This window comes from Haliotis rufescens, unplaced genomic scaffold (genome assembly GCF_023055435.1).
Source record: "Haliotis rufescens isolate VD_foot unplaced genomic scaffold, xgHalRufe1.0.p SCAF_4, whole genome shotgun sequence".
Lineage (NCBI taxonomy): Eukaryota > Metazoa > Mollusca > Gastropoda > Lepetellida > Haliotidae > Haliotis > Haliotis rufescens.
The window spans coordinates 2,701,801-2,719,480 of NW_025964112.1; the positions used below are offsets into that span (position 1 = coordinate 2,701,801).

The 17,680-nt window shown below is 41.0% G+C and overlaps 1 protein-coding gene across 1 annotated transcript; it reads right to left on the reverse strand.

Moving 5' to 3' along the window:
• Nucleotides 1-5,211: 5,211 nt before the first annotated feature.
• On the reverse strand, nt 5,212-16,866 carry LOC124149911 (D-threo-3-hydroxyaspartate dehydratase-like). The gene is made up of 8 exons (XM_046521755.2): nt 16,665-16,866; nt 14,235-14,372; nt 12,009-12,151; nt 9,762-9,942; nt 9,436-9,557; nt 8,694-8,883; nt 7,601-7,706; nt 5,212-6,807 (listed from the first exon to the last, which is right to left on the reverse strand). The coding sequence occupies exons 1-8, from the start codon at nt 16,820-16,822 to the stop codon at nt 6,718-6,720; spliced, it is 1,128 nt and encodes a 375-aa protein (XP_046377711.2). The 5' UTR covers nt 16,823-16,866; the 3' UTR covers nt 5,212-6,717.
• Between the last annotated feature and the right edge of the window lie 814 nt (nt 16,867-17,680).

The following is a 17,680-nucleotide window of genomic DNA, read 5'->3' on the forward strand; positions in this document are numbered from 1 at the left end:
GCTCATCGGATTTCACTGTTATCCACGAAGTGGAAGGGGGGGGGGGGGAGGTTATAGGAATGGGTGCTGTCCGCCACGTTTCGCGTCCGGAGCAGAAACCATGAAAAATATGTTTACCAAACTTGGCACACAGATAGATCTAGTGGTGAAATGGTGCCTTTTGATAGTTTGGGATTTAAAAAAAAATATTTTCGAGTTTCCATAGCAACGACCTTTACTTATTTCTAAGGGGCTAATAAAGTAGTGGCCAGGCTCTCAAACTGCCGACATACCCTCCTAATAGATTTTCTTTATTTTTGTATCCTAGGCTAGAAAATTATGGTTCTGGTCAAATGTTTTGGTGGCAGATACTGGTTTGGGGGCACATTTGTTGTAAAAGTAGAGAAAATCACATAAAGTCCCCTAAAAAAGCAGTGTATAAATTGAGTCCTTGTTTTTATCATTTATGTGATAGTTTACACAAAGTAGACTTGAATTAAAAAAATAATTACTTACAGCCTTTCACAAACTTAGTTGTGATTAAAAATAAGCCGAAAAATGGTAAATTTCGCTCTATTTTCATTTTCCAATTATTGGAAAATGAACCCCTTTAAATTATTAGTATTATCAACCAAGCCATTTGATATCTCATAATGAGCCGACACGCCTTATGATGAGATGGCAATGTTCATATTCACTCTTATGATGTTCGAAGAATTTGGTTATGTGTTATCCCCCCCATTTTGTCAATTTATTCCCATTGTTAATTTCATTTAATAATAGCTTTATACAAAACATACATATCATCGTTTGCAAATACCTTTTCTATATCGGATATTATTAAAGGTTTACTTAAAATAAATGATTTGTTCAACCACCTAAGAGATAAATTTGAAGGTCAATATCACTTTGAAGGTCAAGCCCTAAAGTAATACATAAACAGTATAAAAATGCAACACGTGCACATACAACTATCATTATGGTCCTGGGTATGCACGGTAAAGCCCATAAAAGTATACGAAGAAACCAAAAAAAATGTGCAGAACAATATCAAGGTAATTGCTCTCCCTCAAACGGACAAGCAGATGATACTCTGGAGTCAATCTCTAGACACATAAAGGTATACGGAAAAGAATTTACGATGCCACCATCTTCATTAAGAAGGAGCACAAGGTTTCGGAGTATATGCTTACTCCATCGGGTGAATTCATGCTATGAAGCAGAGAACATATATTTTCCTGTATGAGTGAGTGAGTATAGTTTTACGCCGCTTTTAGCAATGTCACGGCGGGGGACACCAGAAATGGACTTCACACAATGTACCCGGGTCTCCGGCGTGACGAGCGAACGCTTTAACCACTAGGCTACCCGAACGCCCCTTTTCCTGTATGAACAGCAAACGTAATAACATAACAAAGGTGGAAACTCAACAAGGGAGCCAACTGTTAATTAGGAGATAAACATACTGTGTTTTCAATGTAGAGCTAGGTTACCTGTAGATTTAACCCCGCTAAATTGAATTTGGAACCGAACGCGCAGCTTCCGCGGTGATGCGGTCGTCAAACCAGCTGTTACAATCAGAGGGGGTTTATGGTGATTTAATAGCCTCTGATTGACCAATCAGAATCGAGTAAATTCCAAATTCATGGTAGAATTGTCGCTGACACATGTTGCAGAACTCCTGCTATACTTTTGAACACCCTGGATATATGACCTGGGCTATGTCCAGGCCTCCAACACTGACAAGGCAGCTACAATGTTCCACCTACAGAAGATGCTTTCAAGCAACACATGCCATGCAGATACATCATTCATCTCATCTGCAGTGACCGATCATAGGTCATCTCAGGAAAGTGTCCTTGTATCATGCCATGACTGCCACTTACTGAACACTGCACCTGCTCTGGTTGCCAAAACGTTGCACATGATGATGAACCTGAAGACTTTAGTGGCAGTGACGACCCGTGAAGATCCGGGTAGAATAGGTCTTCAGCAACCCATGCTTGTGATAAAAGGCGACTATGCTTGTCGTAAGGGGGAAAAATGGGATCGGGTGGTCAGGCTCGCTGACTTGGTTGTCATCGTATCCCAATTGCGTGGATCGATGCTCGTGATGTCAATCACTGGATTGTCTGGTCCGATTATTTAAAGACCGCCGTCATATAGCTGGAATATTGTTGAGTGCGGTGTTAAACAACAAACCAAACCAAACCAAACCAAAAGACTAAATGCATCTTACTGTATTGGAGAAAAGTAATGGAGTTTTTAATGGGTTCCTGGAAATGTTGAAGCAATTGCAAATAAGTGGTACACTTTGACACTTCAAAGTAAATCAATATGATCAGCAAGTATAGTGTATCACGACTGGGGAGACCAGAAATGGGCTTCACACATTGTACCCATGCATGTCGGGAGTCGAACCCGGGTCTTCGGTGTGACAAGCTTACGCTTTAACCTCTAGGCTACCTGACCGCCCGGATTTCGGATTACGTGGCTAAGACGATTACTGCTCCCTTGTTATCATCCATGTATCCTGGTATGACCCTACACCTGTGTATTTGTCGTCATTCACCTGATACTCAGTTTATGAATTTATTACAGGTATGATTAGGGGTAGCACCGCTCACATTACCTTAGAAAAGTTTCCATTTGGCATTTCTTGTGTCTGGGGTAATTATTCAATCTAAATCCAGGTTTTAAGGGGGGTGAAATGTATATTATGTAATATGCACGTGACAGCGCAACAACGGGAATGATCAGTTGAGTTACCAAAAATGAAATCCATCCATTAAATGATTAACCGAAAATACGTTCACTGATTAATCAATGTTATCTTGTGCAATGAAAGTGCTTACATGTGTAGGTTTACTAAAGCAGACAAGTGCCGATATAAAAACATACTTTGTTCAAAGGACTAACCGAAAATACGTTGATTGCTCGGTGTTACCTTATAGCTCAATGGATTTTTTAAGAACCGTGGACTTCATGAAAATAGTTGTCACGTGTTCTATTTCGACTGACCAATGAGACTTCAAACCAATGTGAAACACCCGAAACAAACTGTCGTGAACAGTTATTATCCATAAAAGTTATCTATGTTTAAAAATATTAGTTTGTTTCAGTAACACGTGGCATCTTAAAAATGTTTTGTACAGTTGCAGACGTATGGGATATTGTTCCTTTATGTGGATATTTACGGATACATTCCACGAATAAGGTATTAGCCTGATATTATACATACAACTTTTGTCGGTTGTAATTACGATATTTGCATTTTGTTTTCATTTGCTGTAGTATTGAACAGAATCATTCTTGTTCCTGTTTTCGTTGGGATGTTCCTCGATGCGTGACAGACAACACTGATCCTTGTTTTCACAAGCCTGCTCGCTTGTCGGCGTGTATAGTCAATATGTCAAATGTGAGTCGCTCGGGCAATTTATAAAATGTCCACATATTTCAGTCATTTTACAAATTGACTGATATATCTGTTCAGTTTTTAAACAGACTGACTATAAGTTAAGACGTTCAAAAGGACTTAAACCATCACAGTAGACTAATTATGCTGGGATTAGAAGCCAAAAAATATACAAATAAACTTTGACTTTCGTTTTCTTTAAATCATTTTCAGTGACTCGGTGATGAAAATAAACCTCAAAATGTTTGGAATTCGTCATCATATAAAAATTGATGGACAACTCTTTCAGTCAATTTGTAAAATAATTTAATATTTAAGCGTTTAATAAATTGCTTAAGTGAAAATTTTAGTCATTTTACACACTGACCATAGCGCACACACACGTCAAAATAGCAATGCTCAGGTGAAATATTTAGTTTAGAACTAGTCGAGGTTTCTGGGATATCATCCTACTCGTGAAGATCCAGGTTAGAATTTGTCTTCAGCAACCCATGGTTACCATAAAAGGCGACCATGCTTGTCGTAAGAGGCAACTAACGGAATCGGGTGGTCAGGCTCGCTGACTTGGTGGATTCATGGCATCGTATCGCAGTTGCGTAGATCGATGCTCATGATGTCAAACACTGGATTGTCTGGCCAAGACTCGATTATTCACAGACCGTCGTGAAATGGCTGGAATATTGCTGAGTGTGGCGTTTAACAACAAACAAACATATTGGGATATCATCCGGGTATGCATGGGAATATAACGGTTAAATTCAGTTTATTCCTCTGAAAATCCCCTGCACACACGAGCTATAATATGTATTCAATGAAGATCAAGATGGTCACAGGCCTTGGGTGATTTAGAATTTTAACGTAACAATGTGTTCATATGTACAATGGATCAGGACAAATGTTTTAAAGTGGATATATTTTAGGTGATAACGTTTTACATCGTTTACACATATTTGGCCAGATATAACAATTCTTTGGGATATGAAGACGTCGTTGTTGCATGGAGAAGAGATTATTATTATTTTTAGTAGTAGTAGTAGTATTAAACATATTGTATTGTCCAAAAACACAAAGGGATTGGGCCCAAGTGCAACACTTATTACCGCCTTCTCCCTATATACAGTTTAACATAATATTGCATAATGGAAATGAACAATTTACAATGCAAATACACATTTTAGTATTTATATACTGAGTCAAATTAAAAACTTCACATTTTTAAAAGTAATCCCATACATGATATACAACGGACAAATGTATCAGAGAAGGTAATTTTTAATCATTAATGTCCAAAGAAGGATTTTAATTAACGGTGGTAACCATAATTTGTTCCAAGCACCTACAGTATTCGGTAATAACATCAACAGTTTAAATCATAAGTCCCAAGCACGAGAATCTGATGGCACACAAGTTCAGTAGCGTGTATGGCCACCATGTGCGTTGACAACTGCCACACAACGCCTCCACATGGACCTTGTGATGCTTGTGAACACATGATTGGGAAGACGCCATTGTTGCTGCAAAATGGTGCCAAGATCTTGCAAATTCTGTGGTTGGTTTCTGGAGAGAGCGCAGACTTCTGCCAAGAGCATCCCAGACGTGTTCGATGGGATTGATGTCGGGAGTCCTTGACAGTCAGTCCATGACGTTGACTCCCGCATTCTGAAGGAAATTCCTTGTCAAAATTGCTGTGTGGGGTCTGGCATTGTCGTGTTGTAAGATCAAACCGGGTCCATGTGCTGCCATAAAAGGCAGAAGTTCTGGTGCCAGTACCTGGTACGGTAAGCAGCAGCGTTGAGGTTGCCACGGATGACAAGAACCCCGGAACGTGCATTGCCACAGAAAGCACCCCACACCATGACACTTCCGCCTTGAAATCTGTCAACTTCCTGTACACAACACTGGGCGTAACGTTCATGACGGCGCCTCCACACCCTCGCCCTACCATCGCAAATCGAGCAACCTAGACTTGTTGCAAGACGCAACAAAATGGATCGGGCGTTCAGGCTCGGTGACTTGGCTCAATATAATCAAATAAATACCTCAAGGCTCTACTTAAGGCCGTTTTATTTAAAATTAGTAGAAATGAGATATTTTATTCACTGGGTGAGTCTTGATTGTACAACTGTGCTCATGATGAGAAACTGGTAGGTTTGGAATTTTTGGTACTTTATTGAAAGTCCCTGAATAGCTAGTCTTGTGAATGTCTTTAGATGTGTCTCCTGCTTGTGAACCTTCATCATCATTGTTCATTGAATGTTATGTGTGAGTATCCTTTGTGTGCACAACAACACGCTGTCGTCCTCCCAAAGGGAGACAGATAAAGTCACATCTGTCCTCTACAAAGACTGAAACTACACACTTAGATGGTTGGAGGACAATGACATGAAGGCTAACCCAGGGAAGTTTCAGGAAAGAGGTCGCGCTACTATTTAAAAGTTTACTTTTGGTTAACAGAAAAAGCTTGTGGTGACAGTGTTGTCCTGCTTGCTGCTACTATCGACCCCATGATAATGTTTAATTGCCACATTACTGAAATATGCAAAAAGGACGCAACACAACTAGTTACAGCAGTATTCTAAGCGACAGGGGAAGATTGTTATTATAAAAAAACATTCATCTCATCACGTTAATTACCGTCCCCTTATTGGGCACCATCATTTAAAGCCAACACAACACAATTGGATAAGAAAATCAGGAGAGAGCCCTCTAAATTTGTTTATGATGATGATGACAGCTCACTTCTATTTACTATTATTACACTAATTTTCTTCATATCAATCGTCTTAAGGACAAGGCTCCGGAAATATTTAAGATTATTAACAAAATGATTCCAAGCTATATTCCGAACTTGATAACTTTAAAACATTTCACCAGGCAGGAAGTAATGGCGGGTTACTTACACACAAGGCTTCTCGGGTCTGGAGCTCCGTAAATCAGAACAAAACAAAGATTTCCGCAGACTGCCCCAGAACTGGAGGGGCCCTATATACAACTGCCCAATTAGCAAACGCAGTAAATGGTGTCCCGTGTCAGCACCACTGCTATGTTATTTAGTTCTTGTTCACTTTCCACTTCCTGTACAAGTAAATGCATTAAAAATATGACACTGATCTTGGATCTGAGATTTGATTTTCCAAATTCTATACATCTACAGTTAATAGGGACACCAACACCCTTAACCTTGCCTGTGTTTTCTACAGGTGTCTGTATATATTTTCTTACTTGCGCCAGGCACCACCCTGGATGCCAGGCATTATCTGTAACAGGGACTAAGAGGTAAAATGTCAATTACGTAAAAAAAATCTTCTTCTCTACCCTGATTATCACCACCCACGGGTTGGACGCCACACCCCCACGATCTTCTCCCCGGAGTGGACGTAATACAGGGGGTGGTTGTAGGCCGTGGCACAGGACTGCAACAAAAAAGGCACGTGTCATACATGTGGTCAAATATCACCTGTAAATAAGAATGCCAGGGGTACAGAAGCTCACCTTGTATTGTTAGTTTAACCTGGCGTCAGTAGCTGTGTTTACACCATTCACAAGGTCAGCATTTTGTGAGATAATTCAGCCATGCATCTAATTATATCAGTCTTTCAGAATTTTGGTTTTATTATCTTAAAGGGGGAGTTTGTTCCCTAACCGTGTGTAATTGGTAATCATTCATTGTCTGATTTGGAAATAAATGGCGCCACGCAAACTGTTGACAGACACAAAGTTTGTGAGTGAGTGAGTGAGTGAGTGAGTGAGTGAGTTGAGTTTATCACCACTTTTAACAGTGTTCCAGTTATATCACGGCGTGTCAGCTTAATGTGGGAGGAAAGCCCGAAGTGATGCAGGTCTGAGACATTTACTACTTCGGTGAAACCCATGGGCACGGGTATGGTGCTGACAAACCTAGAAACATAATCGGGGTGAAACCACAATCATAGGTTTCTGGCGTGTCCAAGGGACGCAACTCTGATCAGCGAATCGCGGCACCTTAGACAACTGGGCCACCCGTGCACCCGAACGCTGGTGAGATACAGACAATGAGCAGACATAGAGACTTGTATTAGAAGTACGTGTAATATTATCTTAACAATGTCCTACATTTAAAATTTGAACAGAAGATACTTTTTTGTCGTATTTGATAGCGTTAGTTGTTATTAATAAATATAATAAAATACTGATTATCGATATAAATATTATGATTGGTCAACTTACATGATACGGGTACAGAAACAACATGGTTCCTAGCGGGTATTCTCCGAAGTCAAGATCTCCCGTGGCAGGTCGGATCTTTCCGTGTTCCTGACTCATCTCGACAAGTCTACAAACAGAAGACCAGGACTGTGTCATAATTGGAATGACATCAATTCCGCTCGTTGTCGGAACAGGTACTTAATGATGCACACTAGGTATATGTAACTGCTGTGCGTGACACAAGACTTGCAGGGCATTTTCCGACCAAGCTTCCAATGAGGATTTTTCTTGTACCTTTGCCGACACAACACTTCCGGTTTTATAAACACGCGTTGCAGCGCAATTTGTAAAACAGAAATATCCTCCGTCCACTTTATTACAAAGTCATATCACCTCCGGTGTCCTATTTTTATATATATATATATATATATATATATATATATCTGAAGAGCAATATTCCATCGATGTAAGGGCGGCCTGTAACTAATCGAGTCTGGACCAGAAAACCGGGTGATTGACATTATGAGCAACGATCCACGTGTAGGTTGCTGGGGACCTATTCTAACCCGGAAGTGTCATTCTATCACAGTGAACACCTTTCTGAGTTATCATGAACATAATAATTGAATATTTGGGTGTATGATCCTGAGAGTAAATGTGATTTTCAATATCAGTTCCAAGTATTGTAAGAAGATTTATTTCGAATTTCTTCAGAATGTCAGAATACGATCCCAGTAAGGAGCGTCAGGTGGTCAGGCTTCGTGGACGATTACGCCTCATCCTACCACGTCGTGCAGGACGTTGACCATAGCAACAAGCACTGGTTCGACTGGTGTGAAGCCCTTTTCTGATGTCCCCCGCCGAGATATAGCTTGAATATTGCTGAAAGCGGCGTAAGATAATACTCAATTGGTTGATGCATGTCATCGTATCCCAACTGGGTAGATCGATGCTCATGACATCATTCACTGGATTGTCTGGTCCAGACTCAATTGTTTACAGACCGCCGTCACATAGCTGGAATATTGCTGAGTGTGGCGTTAAACGTACAAACAAACAAACGTGCAAACAAACAAAAATACAAACAAACAAACGTACAAACAAACAAACAGACCTGAGATTGGGGTGGCCCTGCACAACACAGAACTCCTCGCCGATTTGTTTGATCCCGTCGTGCGAGACTGATGTGAAGCCGCTGTTTGTGACCAGCTGGTTCTTGGAGGGCTTGTGACTGATGACCCTGGTGGCTACACGTACTGCCACGTCATCCAGGGTACACGCCCCTATCCGCACGTGCTCGTAGTCTGAAAACACACAACCCATTGCCAGTGTTGTCAAGGATGGCCTTGTATTGTATTGAACATGTCGCTTCATAGGCATACACCTTCAGCTTAGTGTTGTATCATTTATGAGTTGCAACTGGCGCTGATAGTGATGCACAACATAATGAATGCTGCAAACAAATGTTTGTGTGACGAGCGTTGTTCATTATGCAGTTAATGTGTCATTCCTCCACTGATATCGGTTTACTATTGTCTGATAGTGAGATAGATTGTGAAAGTGTAAGTCCCTCCCGACAATGAAGGTCCGGGGTAGAATAGGTCTTCATCAACCCATGCTTGCTGTAAAAGGTGATTAAGCTTGTTGTAACAGGCGACAAACGGGATAGTTTGGTCAGGCTCGCTGACTTTGTTGATGCATGTCAGCGTATCCGAATTGCCTGTATCGATGCTCATGATGTCAATCACTGTAGTGGCTGGTCCAGTCTAGATTATTTACAGAACGCCGTCAAATAACTTGATTATTGCTCAGTGCGGTATTAAACAACAAACAAACAAACAAATGTAAGTCCCTACCATAAAAGATGTAATTGCCCGGATGGAACTCCGTCAGGGCGGCCATGTTGTCTGCAGGTTTACTGCAGGAAGGGGTGGAGCCTGTCCCCACCGTCTCACAGGCGATCCCCGCCGACTTCAGCCTGGAAGACATTAATATACTTTCATGAAACTCTATCCTAGATGAAAATACCGGTCGTGCTTTATGCAAACTGTCGCCAAGAAACACCTGTCCTGTGAAAGTCCCGCACGCCGCCGGTCAACAGGAAATGCCTATGTCTTGTACTACTTCCAGTGTTAAATTATTAATACACGTACAAGATTGCCTCTTTAAGGGTGCTACCTACTTGTCTCTCACTGTGGTCAGTCTGTCTGTGTTGGTGGTGCCAAACTTCTTCAGTTCGTCTACACCCGTGCAGTCGTAGGAGCTACCGCAGTGGGTGTAGATGCCGAGGAACTTCACGTTGTCGGCGTCAACGGCCGCTTTAGCGACGGTAACGACGTCATCACTGTCCCACAACACGCCGGCTACAACATTTGAGAAGTTACCTTCCGTATTAACTCTCAATATTAACTCTCCCTATTACACTCTCCCTATTGACGCTCCGAAATACATCTCCGTATATCAACGCTCTGAATTAACTCCTGTATTAATCCTCCCACATGCTCTACGTAGTAATCCTCGGTTTTACCTCTCTTTATTAACCATCTTCATCAAAACTCTCAGCATTAACCCTCTCTCTTTACTTTCCCCCTCAGCCTTTCCCTCCCTCTTTACTTTCTCCTTCAGCCTTTCCCTCCCTCTTTACTTTCCCCTTCAGCCTTTCCCTCCCTCTTTACTTTCCCCTTCAGCCTTTCCCTCTCTTTACTTTCCCCTTCAGCCTTTCCCTCCCTCTTTACTTTCCCTTTCCCTCACTCTTTACTTTCCCCTTCAGCCTTTCCCTCCCTCTTTACTTTCCCTTTCCCTCACTCTTTACTTTCCCCCTCAGCCTTTCCCTCTCTCTTTACTTTCCCCTTCATCCTTTCCCTCACTCTTTACTTTCCCTTTCAGCCTTCCCCTCACTCTTTACTTTCCCCTTCAGTCTTTCCCTCACCCTTTACTTTCCCTTTCAGCCTTTCCCTCACTCTTTACTTTCCCTTTCAGCCTTTCCCTCACTCTTTACTTTCCCTTTCAGCATTTCCCTCACTCTTTACTTTCCCCTTCAGTCTTTCCCTCACCCTTTACTTTCCCTTTCAGCCTTTCCCTCCCTCTTTACTTCCCCTTTCAGCCTTTCCCTCACTCTTTACTTTCCCTTTCAGCCTTTCCCTCTCTCTTCACTTTCCCCTTCAGTCTTTTCCTCACCCTTTACTTTCCCCTTTCAGCCTTTCCCTCTCTCTTTACTTTCCCCTTCAGCCTTTCCCTCACTCTTTACTTTCCCCTTTCACTCCATCTTTACTTTCCCCTTCAGCCTTTCCCTCACTTTTTACTTTCCCTTTCAGCCTTTTCCTCACTCTTTACTTTCCCCTTCAGCCTTTCCCTCACGCTTTACTTCCCCTTTCAGCCTCCCCCCCCCCCCTCTTTACTTTCCCCTTCAGCCTTTCCCTCACTCTTTACTTTCCCTTTCAGCCTTTCCCCCTCTTTACTTTCCCCTTCAGCCTTTCCCTCACTCTTTACTTTCCCCTTTCAGCCTTTCCCTCCCTCTTTACTTCCCCTTTCAGCCTTTCCCTCCCTCTTTACTTCCCCTTTCAGCCTTTCCCTCACTCTTTACTTTCCCTTTCAGCCTTTCCCTCTCTCTTCACTTTCCCCTTCAGTCTTTTCCTCACCCTTTACTTTCCCCTTTCAGCCTTTCCCTCTCTCTTTACTTTCCCCTTCAGCCTTTCCCTCACTCTTTACTTTCCCCTTTCACTCCATCTTTACTTTCCCCTTCAGCCTTTCCCTCACTTTTTACTTTCCCTTTCAGCCTTTTCCTCACTCTTTACTTTCCCTTTCAGCATTTCCCTCACTCTGTACTTTCCCCTTTCCCTCCCTCTTCACTTTCCCCTTCATCCTTTCCCATTCTCTTTACTTTCCCCTTCAGCCTTTCCCTCTCTCTCTTTACTTTCCCCTTTCAGCCTTTCCCTCCCTCTTTACTTTCCCCTTCAGCCTTCCCCTCCCTCTTTACTTTCGCTTCTTGCCGTTTGTTATTCTTTTGACAATGTTTCCTTATAAACTGTGAATTTATCATTTAACTCACCAATCGAGACTGTTCGTTTCGCAAAGCGCCATTTTTGTGACTTGACCGGTGTGTATTCTTTCGCTTCCAAAACCGGCATCGTAGCTTTCAAGAAGGCTTTTTTAATTTGATTTTGTATATTATCATATCCAAATATATGATAAAGAATTTTAGTGACCTGAAATATCTGTTATTACTTTTGTTTGTATTTTTCAGATTTAAAAAAAAATTCTGTTAAGGTTTTTAAATGACTGAAGTATATGGCGCTGGTCTGTTGCAGCGGGACTAGGGTGGTCGCATGGAACTCTGGGTAGGAGAGTGAGCGATACGGTCACTGTGACGTGTAAATATATATATTTATGCACCATACTGTATTCCTACAGACAACAACTCGACACACACCTCGCCCATATCCTGTGTCCACCTTCATGATGACTGACCACTTCTTGTCCGGGTTGAGCGGGGTATCCTTGACCCACTGCATGGCCTCCACGCTGTCATACATGATGTGGAACTCGGACAGCTGATTGGCCAGCTTCTGGCACCTGTATGCATAGCAACAGGAATGGAGATCTGCTTGAAATATTTTACTAGTGATCAGGCTGACGAAGGTATAGGGATCTGTACCGTTGCCTTTACAGTAAACAAAGAAGTTGTTATCCTTAATTGTGTCTACTTCGTCATCCCTCCACTTCTAAGTAATATACAATTCAAGTTTATTGTACTTTTATTTAAAAATACTCAAAGTCTTTTGCAAAAAACATTACCTAAGTCTAATAAACATGGGAAGTGTTTAAATCTGAAACATAATATTCATAAGGATATTAAGTCTTGTATTTCCAGTAAACGTGAATCCTCTCACAAGGGGGAAACATGTCACCTGTGTTGTTTGCATCTTATTGGTTATGTATATACAAATATGTGTGATGGTACGGAAGCCTTTTGGGGCCATTTATATATTTTTTCTTAAAATTTCAAATTAGTATCTTGAAATTTCAACTTAGTATGTATCTTGAAATTTCAAGAAAAACATAAAAAAATGGCCCTTAAATGCTTCCGTAGTTAAAATAGTTGATGATGATGCTATAGAACTGCGGAAAAATACGATTATACAACCATATACTGTATTGACTGCAGAAAGTACTTTCGATTTACAGCATAATTTTGCTGATTGCTGTTAAACCTGGAAATTTTTTATCTGTAAATGAAGATAAAACAAAAGTTGTCATCTTTGGACCAGGAACGTCCTTTGATAATTATATTTTTAGGTGTTATACTTCCTAAACTGTTGACCAGTATAAGTATCTTGGAATTGTATTAAGAAGTCAGTCAGCATAAAATGCACTTTTTGCACAGGACCAAAACATTTGTATTTATTGTATGTAGGATTGAGAAATCTGGATTTACCAATAGACCGCCAGTTATTTGACCAAAGGGTTGTACCAACATTCACTTCTGCATCAGAAATATTGGGATTAGTACATTGGATATAATTGAAAAAGTTCTTACAGATTTCCTTAAATATATACTTAATTTTTTAAAGTACTCCGATTTATGTGTAATATGGAGAACTAGAAAGGTGGCCATTTGTTATCCAGCAAAGAATGATCTTATTCTGGGCAATTTCTAACTGGCGAACATACTAAATTATCTGCTTTATTGTATAGAATGAGTTTCGATGATATGTTTAAACAACTGGACTGAACATATAAGAAACTCTCTGAATAATCTTTGTTGAAGTTAAGTGTGGAATGAACAATGCTTTCTACCCTTTAAAATGTACCATTGAGCTTGCTTTTCTGATCAGTCTAAACAGACACAACCATCTCCGTTTGCGGTATATTTTACAGGCGCTTCAAAGAGAATGTACTTGAAGACTACATTCCTAAATCTCCCACCTCGGATAATTATACCAGTTGTTAAATTGTTAAACAGATGTTATCTGTTCCTTATTAGTAGATTTATTGCTGTTATATTTGAAAGCATCTTTCAACAACAACAGCTGCTGTTGTTGATGCAGACTATGTACACATCACCACCTGTCCGTGACATCGTCAATTTAAATTTACATTAATGTCACGCTTCGTCAGTCACTGTATGATCTGAGGCAGCAGTAAATTGACTTTGTTGAGTTGAGCACAACCTAGACTGGCACAGGTCCCTAAGGCAATAATCATTAGCTCAAATCAAAAGTTCTAGATTATGTAAATAATAAGAACATGTTCTCCCTATAAGAGAAAGCCATCCTCATGGCCACATATCTAGACTTGCCTATTAGGAGGATAGAATTACGACACATCTATGGACTTTTCTTTCAGTACAGCCTTGGAGGAAGGCTAAGTACTCAACACAGGCTCTACGCAAGTTCTCAACACAGACTATTAACGCTCAGTGCTGCGGAAAGGCAATAGATGGTTGTCGCTGTTAATTTCTACCAGGTTCGTTATCCTCCCTGACTGTGCAATGAATGTATTTTATGAAACACAAATCAGTCTAGATTACAAAAAATCAAGCTCCGATAAATTCCGATAAAGAATTATGTTTTAAAGGAGGGAAATGTATTGTGCCATAAACGATTTCACGGATCTGTTAGTCTTCAGTAAGGTCTAAAGCTTACACATGTCTCACCTGGGTAGTTTTTCCTTCGATATCGGGAAACCATAAAGAATGTCATCGTAGCCATTTGCAGCGAAGAATTCCGCTTCATTGAGAGTGGCGACAACGATCTTCCTCCTGGTGCCGGCAGTCGTGATGTCCCCTCCCTCTCTGGAGGACAAACACGGAGGGATTGTGGATGGCTCATGTTTGTTTGTTTGTTTGTTGTTTAACGCCGCACTCAGCTATTTTACAGCTATATGACGGCGGTCTGTAAATAATCGAGTCTGGACCAGACAATCCAGTGATTGACGCCATGAGCATCGATCTACGCAATTTGGATACGATGACATGCATCAACCAAGTCAGCGAATCTGACTACCTGATCCCCTTCGTCGCCTTTTACGGCAAGCATAGTCACCTTGTACGGCAAGCATGGGTTGCTAAAGACCGATTCTATCCCGGATCTTCACGGGTCGGTTGCTAATGAGTGATGATTTGATGTTGCCCTTGACCACTTTTCATACCATCACCTAATTTGCCTACACCAGAATAAATTATACAACTCAAAAGGAGTTAAATAACACCCGATCCTTCCTTATTACGTTAATTATGTATTGGAGAATGTCCGAAAATAATCGCGGGATTGAGGACCTTCTCCTACTTAAAACAAAGTTCGATCAAGTTAATGTCCCAAACTAATCTTCAAGTGATACTCACTATACTATGTTATACTATGGGAGGGTGACCGCTCTTGTTTAACTATGGGAGGGGAACCTTTCAAGGAAAACTATGGGACGATTTAGTACCCATACTCAAACTATTGGAGTGTTAGCAAAACGATTGCGTCTACCAACTGTCATTAAAGTTCACGTAACTTTGTTTTAAGTAATAATAGTTAATGGTATATCAGATTAACTATAGTAATATGAAAGACTCGGGTGTCGCTCTACCCCGTTTGAGTAGTGTATTTATGGACCGCCGTGGTATATTGCCGAATACAACATATAGCAATACTCACTAACTCGTCCGCATTAATGAAAACATAACCTTGAAATAATTGATGACTGGTTGACTTCATTGTACAAAGCTGATGTGGAGATGATATTTCTGATGGTTGGAGACAGACAACCGGTGATTGTAGGACGGTGGCTGGTTAAAGCGGGCTTAACACAGCTTTGAACACTATTACCTATATATCCCCGCGCCAGCTTCGCGGGGGATGGTGACACAGGTCACGTGGCCACGTGGACATGTACACTGGTCACTGTGTAAACAATACTAATCTGGGAGCCTATCACTTTTATCCCGGGCTGTTAAGTTTGGGATATCTGTCCTTCTTCAAACACAGGAGTCAATCCGTGGGTCCACACCACTTTATTTGTGAGTTAATAATTACAGCATATGTATAATCACGATTGTGGTAATGGGACAGACATGGCCAGGCAGCATATCAGAGGCGTCAGAGAGCCAGCCTCCCTAGCCGCTGTCCGAAGGTCAAACGTTGACTAACAGAAAGTATTCTAATTATAACCCGTCAAATCACTAACCAGCTGCCACGTATCGAATACGATACCTCTCTGGTCAGCCTGCAGTATCCCGCACCTCATCCACAATGTCAATGACTCCGTGCTGTTGGCCATAGTAATAACAGCCCAGCTGCTGTTCTAGTTTGTATTGGCATCACTCTCAATACCTAAATAGAGATAATAAACTTACTTAACTGAGGGAATATATTCAACGATTATAGACTCCCTGTTAAAATATATAGACTCCCTGTTAAAACCTATACCCTGCCTACGATACTTTGTAGGATACGGGCTGTTGATGACATTCTCTGTTCATCAATATCTATAAGTTTTAAACGTGTACATATTGTTTTTGGTTGTTATAAACCGATTCATTAATGACTGCAATTTTCTTTGTAGTTTTATTTCCAACTAAAAAATTGCCATGATTCAAGTCTCAAGATATTTTTCGTCATTTTTCTTTACCGAGGCTAATCCATGGAAAGGGGAAAGTACCAACCTCCCTGCGGGTATGTACAGCAGAACTAGCATCCAGGTCTGACTAAATTGAAAACAACCTAGGTGACTTAATCAATTTCGGACTTACATTTGATTTGAATCAGAGACCATATACCAATTATGGTGTCTGATTTGATCTATCAACTTTTCCACACGAAGCAGCCTTAAAATATGTCAAGGCTCCGAGTGGGAGGGCGGCTTTCCCAGTGACACGAGGTCAGCAGTCGACGTATGTGACACTACTTTAATTATCCTTGAAGCCCCGATACGTTGAATATTCAATCCTGTCAATATAAGCATCTAAAACTGTTACTTGACACGGCGACTGAGAAAATCACCTGCGTGTGTCGCCAGACAGTGTCCTGACAATATACTCACAGCTCGATAGCCAGAAAAAGGGGGCCGAGACGGCATGTATGATGGCGGTTCTACTTACATGGTCTTGTGGGTCTTGACGTGCGGTCTCAGCTGGACTCCCATATTCCTGGCAGTGTCAGTCATTCTCTTACAGTTCCTCTTCACCTTGTCGATGTCCACCAGCAGACACGGGGTGGGGACGTCGGCAACGGTGGCGGGGAGGGCGGCGTCAGACATCGCGGGGACTCACTGACATGCAAACAGATGTATCATTAGGAAAAGTAGCGTGCAGAGTTATGTCCCTTCCTACGTACACTCCCCGACAAAACGGCGAGTCTGTTACTTACAGGTTTAAATACTTCATAGGTTTCGATACAAAGTAAAATAAAAGAGAAAATTTTATCAAGAAATTCGTCGCCCGTCAGATACCAGTACTATTTACTCGTTTCATAAAATTGGTATTACACGGGGACTCGTTTAGTATTCTCTATTTATCATCCCAAACTGTTTCCCACAGGCGATATGGCTTCGGTGGGATCAAGCGATATCTACAATGGTCTGCAAAGCATTGTGATGTAATTTCATTGCTGTGCGATATCTACATTGTAGATATCGCTGCAATGAAATTACATCACAATGCTTTGCAGACCATTGTGACGTCATTGTTACATGACATCACAATGAAATGACATCACTAATGGCTCTGCTACTGAAATTGTTAGCAGTATTTTTTACACTTAAGACACTGTTTATTAATGTCTACAAACTGATGTTGGAAGAATGGTGTTGGATGATAATTAAAATCTCACCCTCGTGTCTTTTGATATCAAATATATCAACACTCGGAGTTTTTCCACTTTTATCAACTTGTGTTGGTATATTTGATATCAAAAGACACTCGGGTGAGATTCTCTATCTGATTAGCAATGAGTAATATCTGGCCTTAAATACCGAATAAAATATCTATCTACTAGTATATCTATCTAGTAATTACGGAACAAAGACAATTGTAGTAGACATACACACAATCAGTTTATATAAACATACATGTAACATTTGGAACATATTTACAGAAGTAAAGAAACAAAATATAAG